General features: G+C 43.2%; 2 protein-coding genes across 7 annotated transcripts in view; one reads left to right on the forward strand and one right to left on the reverse strand.

Annotated features, from left to right (window-relative positions):
* The window catches only part of LOC110977039 (DNA polymerase nu-like), a 79,783-nt gene that overhangs the window by 64,005 nt on the left and 2,933 nt on the right, over positions 1-12,845 (reverse strand). The window contains exons 1-6 of one of the 6 annotated variants that reach the window (XM_087144881.1): positions 4,631-4,787; positions 3,025-3,105; positions 1,879-1,943; positions 1,511-1,617; positions 945-1,127; positions 101-300 (exon numbers count right to left, since the gene is read on the reverse strand). In XM_087144881.1, the coding sequence (XP_087001007.1) occupies positions 101-300; positions 945-1,127; positions 1,511-1,567 (440 nt within the window). In that variant the 5' untranslated portion in view covers positions 1,568-1,617; positions 1,879-1,943; positions 3,025-3,105; positions 4,631-4,787. Of the gene's footprint in view, positions 1-100; positions 301-944; positions 1,128-1,510; positions 1,618-1,878; positions 1,944-2,168; positions 3,106-4,239; positions 4,555-4,630; positions 4,788-12,845 lie in introns of those variants that run through there. The other 5 variants (XM_087144879.1, XM_022230805.2, XM_022230806.2 and 2 more) reach the window with 5 other exon arrangements.
* On the forward strand, positions 4,951-9,971 carry LOC110977043 (PRELI domain-containing protein 1, mitochondrial-like). The gene is made up of 4 exons (XM_022230811.2): positions 4,951-5,113; positions 6,321-6,432; positions 6,846-7,065; positions 7,738-9,971. Exons 2-4 carry the CDS (start codon positions 6,344-6,346, stop codon positions 8,041-8,043), a joined length of 615 nt encoding a protein of 204 aa, XP_022086503.2. The 5' UTR covers positions 4,951-5,113; positions 6,321-6,343; the 3' UTR covers positions 8,044-9,971.

The raw sequence follows: 12,845 nt of genomic DNA on the forward strand, positions 1-12,845 counted from the left end.
GTGCTGGGTATACTGTTTAGAAAAGAGGTCTGGAATTAAAATGCTGAAGTATCGGGAAGTATCTCAGAAAAAATTTCACGGAAGTGGAAGGCCTTCTTACTTGCTCCATTCTTGGGCCGGTCTCTCTCGCTTGCCGCAGACAGGCACAGAGATAAACTCCAGCCTGTTCCCTGGATGCTTGCCAGTACCGTCAACATCAGTGGGCCTGACGCTTTCATCCTTTGCAGAAGGCTGCTGTACATCATAAGCCAACACTAACCACTCAGCCGAGCTGTCGTTACAACCAAAGCCTCTAATTTTCTGTTATGTGCAAAACCCAAAAGAGCCCATCACAGATGCAGAATTACTGCCACTGTTAAACTGTTCAACAAAGTTCTGTCTAATTATATATAACAGGTTTGCCCTTACCCAACGTATATGACCCAACCTGCTGCTTCATTTGACTCGGACCGGCCAGCCGATCCCGGCAAGCTCGGTGGTCGAGTGGTTAAGACATCTGCACTAGTAAGCAGGAGGTCGTGGGTTCGAGTCCCACCCGAGTAAGCTTGTGAGGTTTTTTTTCGCAAGCTCTCGGACAAGCACTGAGCATACAGTGCTTATTAATATACGTTGGGTAAGGGCAAACCTGTTATATATAATTAACATCTCCCCAACGCAAAAAAATACATCTTGAAAAAGTTCTGTCTGCTAGCACATGTAGTTTGTCATCTGTAGTGGACAGCAGTCAGTGCTTCACAGGCCACCTTTGCTCAGCACTGGTATTACTAAAACTTCAAAGCAAATGTTTGCTTTTCAATTTGGATTATTTTCACCAGGTCAAAAGACTTACAATTTTTGGTCTGTTCTGACCTCTAATAATACGCACAGTTCACAATACCTTGTGGACAGTAAGGGCCATATTCTCAAGCAAGGCTTGAAAAGAGGCTAGGCAGGGACAAACTCACACTGTTGGCATGGTCTAGTTCCCTGAGCTGTGAGGACCCATCCTTGTACACGAGGCACATGGACACTTCGTCTACTCTGCTCAGCCTGTCGCCAACCTCCTCTCTCGCTGCAGGCGTCATGCTGGCAACATTCCTGATAAGCCCTTCATTTCCGTGCAAAGCACTGCCAGAGAAGCCGAAAAACTAGACAAAAAGGATGTAGATGAGTTGTCACCTCATCCTGAATCCAAATCTGGTGTCTAAAGCTAGGTCTAGGCCTTCATTCCATTGAGACGTGCGGAGACGCGCAGACAAGTAAATTTCAGACATGGCCTAAATGTGGGCCATGTTTAGAGACAAATATTCTGATTTAAGAAAGCTGGGTTTTTTTTCAGTGTGAAAATAATTCGACCTCGGAGAGAAAAAGATGACTTTATCTTAGTAAAGCTTTTATATTTTCAGCACACACTTGCAAAGCAGAATTTCATCTGATACAGAAAAAGTAAGCAATAAGTAAGCAGCTAAATTGAAGACCAATGGAAATCAACGATCCTTTGAACTTTACTCTTATTAGATGATTAACTGACCCCTTCAACCACACGTACTTCATCAACAGTTGGCTGGTCAGCTTTTCTATTGCACATCTGAGCCCCCGACAAAACTTCGTTCGTCCGTGAAGTTGAGGAGTCACTCACTGTAAGTGATTTCAAAATAAAGTACACGACATCAATGGCAAAAGCTCTAAATTCACTCGATTGTAACTCCAACAGTGAAATGAACTTTCTTTTTAAAACTTGTACGGCAAGTCTCCCTGTTTTAAAATTAGACCAGACTCTGACGATATGATGCTTCACATGCTTAATATTTGTAACAAAAATAGACAACACTTTTAAGCAGAGGACAAAGTAATGTTGGGAATGTAAAAGTTCAGAATTGACTTTTGAAGCCTGCTTACCCTTTGGCTGTGCTGGTAAACCATGATGAGACCGACTGCCCACCTTCACATCCGAGCAAGAATGACTGAAGAAAAAAAAAGCAAGCACGTGTATCAGACGAAACCGGAAAAGACGACTGGCCTCCTTAAATAGCCTTTATACATGTAAACCTGAAAGTTCTTAATCCTCTGAAATTCATGGCAAATTAAAGTCAAAGACGAGAACAATTTAAACTATTCTTTCTAATGGCTCAGCCTTTAAAAGACCAAAATAATCTTTAGAACTTTTAATTCCTAATTCTTCAATGTACCTTCCGAGAACAGAAGTGCTATTTGATTTGCACCCTGCAGAAAGTCCAGTCCCTGCTTTTTTTCTTTGATCAAAAGGGACCCAAGTCACCCCTACTTCTCCTACACTGTCTCCCACCAGATGTACTCTTCTTGGGCTGCAGCTCTCTTGCGGAAGAGGCCGGCCTGCATCAGATGAAGCTCCTGAGGGGGTTGTTCCTACTGGCACCTGCTTCATGATAACAACACTGTCTCTGACATTTCCTAGGCCGAGTCGCGGCCTCTTCACTTCAACAGTATCAGGGGACATCTGCCAGGGGAAATCTTCTAACGGTGTCTTCCTGAATTTGGCTATGTCTGAGCCTCTGCCTTGTTCAGCAGGGTTGGCATCGAGGTTGGGGCTGGGTAAATTCTGACGGATTTGATTGAATTCTTGGTAGCACCTGGTGTCGATTGGGGGGCTGTCCGGGAGGATGCAGGACCCTAGTTCTATGGCCTGCAGCCTGCTTGGACTTCCCTGACTCAACCCAGCTTGATGGCTGTTGGAGGATGCATTAACAGGATGCCTAACCCTAGTACCGCAGTACGACTCGGCTTTATCTGTTCTGCTTGTCTTGGACACATCCTGACAAAAGACTACTGCAGAGTATTGGGGGAAAGGCTCGGAGACAAAATCCCTGGACCCGACATCATCTTGGGAGGCCGCTGTAGGAAACCGATGGGAATCTTTTCCCACGCCACTACTGGACGGTTTAGACCCCTGACTCTGCTCACGATGAAGCACATTTTGCCTACAGGAAACCCGAGGAGAACTTTCCTCATCTGTAGATCTTTGCCCCAGCACTGAGACTACATAATTCCCAGGAGCTTGAAGCTCACAAGAAGAGTTCTCTTGGTTCAGACAGGGTGTTTCTTCCTTAAAGCTCTCCCTATACAGAGCCCTGTAGTACGTTTTGGGATCTGCAATTCAGACAAACAGAATCAAGACAGGTAATAAATGATGCTTTTAATGGACAACAAAAGAAGGAGGGCCTGACATTTCAATCCTAGCAGAATCTTTCTTAATGCAAAATTATTAACACACTGTGCAATAAGATAAACTGATCATGAGCATAGATCGAGCGATCGCACATATCCCCCAATCATGCCCATGATGTTACATAACTGATCATTCCAGAAAAGTGGTCAAAACTCTTTAAAAGGTCTATTTTTCAGCCGATTTTCAGTGTCAGCTATCTAGAATGGAAAAAAGTCTCAAAATTATAAACAAATTGTTACTTTGCAAAAGTTACTTCTAAAAAGAAAATGTGGAAGAGCCATATACGGACGCTACTTTATCCTTAAAATGTTATAACAGCCATCAGAGAGTGGTAACATGTCCAAAAAAGTGAAATTTAGGCTAGCTGAGAAACTTCCAAAGCATTTAGTGATTTACTTAGAAAAACACAGGTTTTTTCAGACAAATCTCATACATGTAGGTGTGTGCACAGGGGCATCAAGTGTTGTCCATATATCAAACTCTCTCCGGAAATGTTTTAAAGATTAGTGCCAGTCTGTTCTGACGGGTGATTAGAGAGGCAGCCCATCAGACTGGCCATAGTAGGGGCTACAATTATCATGTAGAAACCGTTTCTGATCCTTTTCAGAACCAAAAACCATGGTGCTACCACAAACCTATCTAGTTTACTTGCTACCTCCACAACGAAAGCTTCAAATCTCATAGAAACCATTACTTGGAAATCCCAGATTTAACTATGCCCATAGCATGGTAGGCCTAACATAGGTAACAACTGATTGAAGAGAATATAAATGTTTGGCGCCATCAGCCGATTTGCACAATTGCGTCAGTGTATGAAATCTCCAACTTCCCTTCCCTTTTTTTGAAACATTCTTTCACAACCTTAAATAAGAGGGAAAGAGCAATTTTCTGATGTCGGAATTATTGACAAATCGTGCAATAAGAACAATCAATCGCGCACAGATCGAGCGATCGCGCATATCACCCGATCACGCATATCACCCGATCACGCATATCACCCGATCACGCCAAACATAACCAGACACTAAACATGGCAGACATGCTGCAGCGCTGACCCGGTGGGGCGCGACTCTGCAGGAGTGCTTCTCGCTTCTTTCTGTGCGCTTCGCGAAGAGCTTTCAAAATTGTCCTTGCATCATCTGACAAAGCCTGGACCTCATCTGGACTGGGAGGCAGGGTCAGAGGAGTCCACACGGGACACATCGTTATTATCAGATCATTGATCAGGTGATCCAGAAAATAGCAACAGATCCGTCGTTCACTCCCACGTTTGTAAACACCGCCACTGTCGCGCGCTTTAAATTTGGGCCCGGAAAGATTATACGCCGGTACTCCAATAATTTACAATACAATACACAATGGCAAAGACTTCTGGGAACCAAACAACAAAATATAGAGTGGCCTCTAAATACCCTAATTTCATGGTAAAGATACATGTACATGTACCAAAAAGCTTCTTCGGGTTGACCTGTGATTAAATCAGTTGTGAATTATTATTCATTAAGTTATCACTCTTCCTCTACGAGTTGGTCTCCGGCTTGTCATCTTCAAGGTACACATGCGGCGAGCAGAAGAAAGTCCTCCTTTTGGAAGACTGTTTACGAGTTTATTTCAAGATTGGTATGGTAAAGCGATCGGTGGATAAAATTGCTATTAAAAATACTATTGAATAGGTAAGGAACCAGACAGGAAATGTTAAATACTGATGACAACCTTGTATGCAGAGGTAGGAACAAAACACCCTGCATTGCATTAGTAATGTCAATAACGCAACCTGGAAGCAAGGTTGCATGTCGGAAGGGAAACGTGCAAAATTACACGTTCTTTCTGTACACCTTTGGTGGGGAATGTGTTACTTTTTCTTTTAAAGAAAGGACAATTTGACGTTGGAATGATTTACAAATTTTAGAAACTCATCTTTGATTCGAGGTGTGTATTCATCGAGCTATTTTGGTTTCTATTTTGAGGTCAAAATTACAGTTAATGTCAGTTGTAAGATCTCATTCTCTAGTCTCTGGCACCGCACTGCACCGACAGTCTGCTAAATCTCGATGTGGCCGGCTACCGATATGCTGCATCGGTACGGCGGCATTGGCAGACGAGTATAGCATTTAGCATGTATCATGTGTGTATAACGTGTGTAAGAACTAAGAGGTTGATCATGCGGGGTGGCGGGGTATTCTGCAGTTCATCAGTTGAGTATAATGTAGTATTACTATACCAGTAACGGAACTAACGTCTGCAGCAGGATGGTCTGACTGCACTGTGAGTGTGAGTCATGTGAATGTGACGGTTATGTCTCGTCCTGTAATCATGATAGGCCTAATGTCAAGTGTGATTAAGTGGCAAAATTTGGGACCTGCCGACTATACCAGTATGGCAGTATATGGTCACAGGCATTAGATCTGTAGATCAGCCAATCATGCTTAATACAACATCTGCCATGTCGATCTGCACATGTATGATGGCGCTATTTGGTTCAATTAAAATTATATGGCCTACATTCAGGCTAGTTTGAGTAACTTGGATCCTGAAATCACCTTTTTTTAACCATGTCCAAATGTAAAAAAAAAGGCGATTTTAGGGTCCAAATGACTTGGACTAGGCCTACTACATTTAGGCCTGCTACTACTATCCTTTCAGTGGTGCTTGCAAGGCATATATTCACACTGTGTTCTCAGTGTAATCGGAGATTTACAATGAAAATCACAAGCTGACTTTGATGGGGTTCAAACTCACAACTTTGTGCTCACTAATGCAAATGTCTTTAGGTCTTGACTTGACCCCCTCAACCGCTGCGTTTGCGGGGACAAAATCTAGTTGTAGTATTTAAAATTAACATCCCAGACGTAAAGCTAAATTAATGTCATTAAAAATGATAATGTTTAATCCAACCTCTCCCGCAGTGCTGGTTAGAATAAATTGTCAAGTACAGTGAGAGAGTCAACATGGTCAAAGTAACTCCATAATTACCAATTAGAGTTTGTGACTGAGGTGGGTATGTGTGTTGTATTTGAAAATCTGAAAGCACCAGCACAGGAACGATGGATTATGGGAGATTTCAAAAGTATGTCATGATTTGCAATGTTCATTAGTATAGCATTCAGCGCAGTCTGACTTATCGACAAAATTACAGGGATTGCGCTCTCCGGCTTCAAGATGAAGTACTTCACCACCGTTGAATTGTTCAGACACACCTGGGACCACGTTGCCACCGCACTGTGGCAGAAGTATCCAAATCCGTATAGGTGAGTTCTGTCTCGAACCACCGTATTTGGCTCAGAACTGCTTTCAATCATGAATTTTTCTTATTCGCCGTCACTTTAAAGAAGATTGTGTGTTGGTTTATCACCAGCATTGCTGTCACTGTATTTGCCCTCATTGTCAACTGCTGTGATGAATCCGTACAATATTCACCGTCTTCCGGCTAACCTGCAAGGTTCTTAGCTACCCTGGACAACAAAGGAAATAGCACAGATCTTTTTTTTACAAGTCCTCGAAATTTCCATCAAAATTCTTTGTATATTTCTGGTCAGGTCGACAGGAACAATCCTAACATTCTTTATATGTTCATCACCATCATCGTTACCACGACCCATTTTCGTTAACATCAGGGTAGACTGTAACTGATATGATCCTCTTGTTTCTAACGACGGTACAGCAAGCATGTGCTGACAGAAGACGTCATCAGCAGGGTTCTCAGGGGGACTGAACTGGTCACCAGGCGCCTCTTGACAAAGACCAACCGGCTGCCCAAGTGGGGTAACTACATCTTCGGGAACCACGCCCGACAGGTGTGCATCGTTGAGGAGTCGATAGTCGACCCTGTGAAAAAGACCTTCACCATCTACACACAGAATATAGGGTTTACTAGACTTATGGTGAGTCGCCTTCGTTCAGGGTTGGCATGTTTTTAAGTTTTTAAAAGTTTTCTGTGCAAAAAAGTGTGCATTAGTTCATCCCTCAGTTGTACACGTTTTCCTTGATGTTGTGTTTTTGTTTGATCATTTTGACTGTTACACATAGATTTGGAGTGTATGTATTCGTTTTTTAGGACCATTCCAGGGATGTTATCCAAGCAGCAAAGGGTCAGAGCTGTCGATTCAAACTCCAGACAAGCCGAACTTCATTTTGTTAATTTTTCCTGGGAAAATAAAATGAGCATGACGCAAGTGAGCTTCCTCGCACACAGACATTTGTTGGACAGCCTGCCATCATAGGCACTGTACGAGTCCTGATATGAAAATTGCAACTTCATCAAAAAGCACGCCTGGAATTTTTGGGGGCCTAGGACTTTACACAGACTTTGAAGTCCGTTTATGCTAGAATTCTGTGCTGAGGCATGCATTGGAGAGGGATTAAGATGTGCAATTACGTGCACTTATCAAGAGGTTTTAGGTGTACAGTTGTGCGTAAGTGCATTAAACAGACCTGAATAAGGACTGGATGCTGGCCAGTCATCCTGACCCATCTCTAAATGCTTTCTTAGGGCTTATGATAATCTATACAGAATTTAAATTAATATCTTCTCAATTTCAAATTGGCCACTCCAGGTAGTAACGGAGAAGCTAATCTTCAGGCCAGCCCCGGAGAACAAAGACTGGACGCATCTAGAGAAACACTCGTGGGTGGACTCTAGCGTCAAGGGCATGGCCTTGGCAATCCAGCACTTTGGCATGGAGCGGTACAAAGCCAACCAGACGAAGGCCACCAAGGGGCTCCACTACGTCCTTGAGAACATGTTTGTGCCGGACAGGCCGCCAACAGAAGGTTTCCCGGTTGACATGGCCAGGCTCAGGGACAGTGCGAAGGCCAAAGCCAAAGGGATGGCCGCCAAGACACGGCCCGTCATACAATGACGGTGTGGTGTGTTGGGGGGGGGGCAGAGCAGTGTCATCCGGGTGCCAAGATTTGTGCCCTTGTCCTGCCTTCGACATTGTCCTAAACTTCTTCAGGACTCAGGTAATGGACAGTCAAGGCTATTGCAGCAATCATTGGATTAAGTCTGTGCACTTCACGCATGGCACTTGAGAAGAGACTAGTACACAATTTGATACACCGCTGGCGGCTGCAGCAGGCTGCGAATATCCCTCGCTATAGTCTCTGGTTCAAGCACCACATATGCCACTCACATGGTTTAGAATTTTTGCTGTGATTACCTTGACTAAAGACTGGGACTTAAGACTCTCAGTCTTTGTCTGTCTATTCCCGGACCCTTCAAAATCCAGCAGAAGATTCTGAGATTTTTTGGATAAAGAATGGTTGTGCCCAGCCACCATGAAGTTACATTCTTGTGGGTTGATGCTTTCCATTTAGCGAGGCATTTAGCAAAATTGCCAAGGAAGTTAACTGGGTTAATATAGTCTGTGTATTGTCCTTTTCCGTGTGGTCTTCAGAAAACCTTTGAAGAAAGGTTCTTAGCTTGCACTCTTGTCACTACACGTCATATGGATTCGCTTAGTTACATGTTAATTATTTATCAAGTCAGTGCATTGCCTTTTGAGTTGACAAGGAAGGTTCATTGGAAAGGCTTACTCAGAGGATTGACATCACAGTGTTTCTGTTTTTCTTACCTCTTAGTCTTTCACTGAAACAATTTTTCAAAGAAAAACTCTACTGGACGCAGACCATTTCTGAGTCTTTTATGAAAAGCTCCTTGACACTGTTACTTAGCATGCTTCTTTTTGTCTGAGCCACATCAGAGAGGACTTCAGTAGTGTATTTCTCACATGTTTAAAGACCAAAACAGCTTCATTGTAGAAGTTTACAACATAGTTTCATTGCAGTATTTTTTCATGAGCACTACACTTTTGATTACATTTGGCAGAATACTAATTTGTCTTGTGAATTGTTCAGAATTGAGAAAATAATTTACCTCGTGACTTTGCAAGCAACTTTCAAGTGTAGGAGAGAATGAACACTGCATGTAGTTGCAATGAGACATGCCTCCAAGGGTTTTATATTTTACAAGACATAAATACATGCACCAATACTGCTTACATTGGCTTAATTTACAGATTCAAGCAAATTCTGTGATTAGGAAAGAGGGTCAAATTCGAGGTTTTGGTTTCCGTGTTCTGAAACACTTAAGCTGTAGCATGTTAGAATTCATGTAAGGTTTTAGTATTAGCAAGTGGGCTTATAATCATTCCGCATTCCATTCATTTCTGAAAGAAAATTGTTGCGGACCACTTTTTCTACAAAATGGGCTCCAAAATTGAAATGATTTTCAATATTCACTGTTAATTGTTTTGAACAGTTTGTTCCTTTGATGTTTTCCAGTTACAAATGAACTTGGCCTAATTACATGAAACCGAGTTATTTGTCTTAAGTAAACTTTAGATTTTACATTTCAGCAAAGAGTTGATATAAGTGACCAGAAATTTCGTTAATTTACTAACTGCTTGCCCGAATTTGGTTTTAAGCTCATATTTGTTTCTAGTTCAGTGCCTCTGGCATTATTTTCAGCAACAGAAGGTTTGAACCATCGAGGGTTTGCTGTTGAACCGCTGAGTTGAAAAAAAAATGGCCTCTTCCTGTCAAGCACTTGATGGTGCATTGTGGGCATATTTTAAATTTTTCTATGAAATGGCACCGTTCAGTTCGTGACGAATTTTGTTTTAATGGTTGAAATGTTCACAGAGTTTAATGTGCTGGCCATTTTAAATGAAATACTTTGGATGTATGATACCTCGATACATGTAATCGGGTGAAGGTCTTACGCTGCAATATGAAAGGATATGATACGACCTATGTGATAAATTATTAAAAAGGAACCAGTTGGAAATCGTTCTGAATGTGGTCTTTGTTAAGGGAATAAAAATGTGCTTGGCCGGTCTTAAATGTACGTTCAAGACAGGCTCAGGAGAATGGACGCGTCTGATGTCCGAGCCGAGCATTACCTTTGTTTTTTAATTCAGAGAGTCAAAAGTAGTCAACATATGATGGATTTCCAACGATTTTGTTCTAAAATTTCATTTGCATTTTTCCGAACACCCCTGCCCATTTTATGGTATATTCCTTTTGAAAGCTGTCCAATAGAATCCCCTTCACTGAACTTGGTGCGCGTGGCGCGTTGCGTGCGCACATACTCCTGACCAATCAGACCTGAGCATTATCACATCGGGCATTATCCCTTCTCATCGAGCAATTAGCAATGTTAATGCACGGTCACGTGACGCGTTTCGACCAATAGGGATAGAAAAACTGTCCCAGGTATTTCCGAATTTCTTGTATAGTTGTACATGTAATTCATGATTATCTGAGGAGGACCACGCTGCTCGGTCTAGTCTAGTGTTGGTCCACACTGCAGGGAATGTCAAATGGATTTCAAAATCCTCACGACGTCATTGACATTTCAGCTTCTTTCCCGAATGCCGGCTGAAAAGCAGTTTCACTTGGAAGCTTACGGGATTTTTTTTCGCATTTGACGCATAGTTTCAAATGTGTTCAGATGAGTATGCCCGCCAAGATTCGCTCGGCTGCATGGCCAAAGGCCAAGGGAGGTAGATTTGGAGGGTGCATAATACATGTAGACTTTTAAGTTAGCGGCACTTCACTCGGGCCGATGTACGGCCATGACCGCGGTGACGTATCTGGAATCGGCCTTTAGCAATACAATTCTGTTGGTGCGACCGGTTCCACGCCGATGAACCGTTGAACGTGCATCTTCTGTGTGAAGTCCAACCCCATCCCCGACAAACAGAGCCATTTGTTGGTTAAATTCACGAAGTATGTGACCTTCCCACTAACGCGACGGTCTGAAACGCCATAGAGATAGGGGTTGAAACCTTCAGTTCAAAGGCGGATCCAGGTAAGGGGGCGCATTGGGGTCCATGCCCGCCCCCCGCCCCGAAGGGGCCCTTTTTAAGATATAAATAAGCCTTTTCTCCTCTCCCTCTCTCTTTTAATTTTTCTTTCTCAAACATAAAAAACCCAGAATGTAATGAAGCCCTACCCACAGGAAGTCCATAGAAGGTTAAATGAAAAAAAACATCCCCCACCCGAGAAAAAAATTTATTCTGGATTCGCCAGAAATTCCCACAAATTCCCGGTCCACCCCTCCCCCCCAAAAAAACCGGAGGAATGGATATTAAACAAGGCTAACAAAAATTTGACCCCTGAAACCACACCACTGAAAGCTAGTGCCCCCCCCATAAGATGCTGGTGCCCCTTTGTGCCCCCTCCCCCACTAGTAAAATCCTAGCTAGGACACTGGCGATTCATAATAGTGCGCCTCCAAGAGTCTGCAAAGCATTGGCCAATCACAACACGCGAAATTTGTCGACCTTTTCCAAACGCGCATTGGGTTGATAGATTTCGCATATCGTGATTGGCCAACGCGTTGCAAACTCTTGGACAGGCATTTTTTGTGAAACGCACGCATTCTGGGCAATACAATGTCTGTAATGATTAGACCATGAACAAGTCGCAGACCAAACCAGACGAGAACTGCGTATGCGCGCGTTCATTGGACACAACCGCAGTGAAGGCTTCTACCGCTGGTCATTGAAGTCGTCTATAAGGGTCTCTTATGCTGTCTTTGACAATCCACACTAACACGCAAAATTGCAAAAACAGGTCTGGGCCTTCGAGAGTTTAGGCGAATTAATGCAATGCAAAGTACAAAGGGTCAAGGCAGCTATCATTTGCCGCGCTCATGCCGTCAGACCTTCATCTTTTCTCGCCATCAAAGTTCCACCTTTTGTGGCACCGTCGAATGTGTCAAAAATGTCGCTATCAAAGACTAATGAACCGTGGCCGATTAACGGCGAAGCCTAACGAAGCAGCGACGTTGGTAATTGTGTACAAAGTACGTGCACTCTATGGGGGCAGTAAACGTTCACGATGGTGATCACGAATAGGGCATCCCGTTACCCTCCCTCGGTATTTTCTGATAATGGGAAACGTTTCTTGTGTGCACTATGTAAAAAGGATATCAGTCCTGTAGGAGCCGCGTTCCATGGCATTTGAATAAGTCTTGTCATTTTTTTTTATTCCTCCAGGCTCTATCACAAGTTGTGAAAGCAGTTGACTGGACTGCCGCTTGTAGGTAATCAGTCGATCGTTCTGTCGATCGATTGATCGATCGTTCATCGTTGATAGATTTAAGTTGATAGTTCACCAGATAATAATCAGCTGGACGAGATTTTTTCTCCAGCTCCTGACACTTGCGTGGCGTTAACTTTGATCTTGAGCTTCGAGTACGGGGTCATTGGTCAGTTGGCCATTTCTGTCTGTGGTGGCTGGGTATCACGGGGCTGCTTACCCATTTACTTGTAACAGATCGACAGCGCATGAGCAAGGCGTGCCTTGTCAGATTTCGCTTTGACCAGGACAACAATTGTCTTTGCAAATGTCCGTGCGAAATGATCATGGATTTATTTTCCCGAACTCGCGCATTTGGACAAGGAACGCTAGACCTAATTATTGTTTTCTTCCAGCCATTAATTTTGTGATATGAAGGCTGGCAATAAGTGAAGCGACGCTTGGTTAAACAAGCGTCACTTGGTGTTAGACGAAAATACTTATCGACCATTACTTTGACATTCCATCATTCACTTATGCCGCCATTTTGTCTGAGTCTGCCTACATTGTAACACCTTCCAAAAATGTCGTGTCCAAGTTGGCCAAGAGCTAGTAACATAGCATTTTGAAGCAT

Source organism: Acanthaster planci, linkage group LG13, assembly GCF_054643075.1.
Source record: "Acanthaster planci isolate LZ-2023a linkage group LG13, COTS_SCS, whole genome shotgun sequence".
Taxonomy (NCBI): Eukaryota; Metazoa; Echinodermata; class Asteroidea; order Valvatida; family Acanthasteridae; genus Acanthaster; species Acanthaster planci.

Excerpts from the sequence above, each read along its gene's own strand:
- LOC110977043 (XM_022230811.2), top strand. The coding sequence starts at position 6,344 with ATGAAGTACTTCACCACCGTTGAATTGTTCAGACACACCTGGGACCAC. Across the intron at positions 6,433-6,845 it reads AAGTATCCAAATCCGTATAG|CAAGCATGTGCTGACAGAAG; the intron begins GTGAGTTCTGTC and ends ACGACGGTACAG. Across the intron at positions 7,066-7,737 it reads TAGGGTTTACTAGACTTATG|GTAGTAACGGAGAAGCTAAT; the intron begins GTGAGTCGCCTT and ends TGGCCACTCCAG.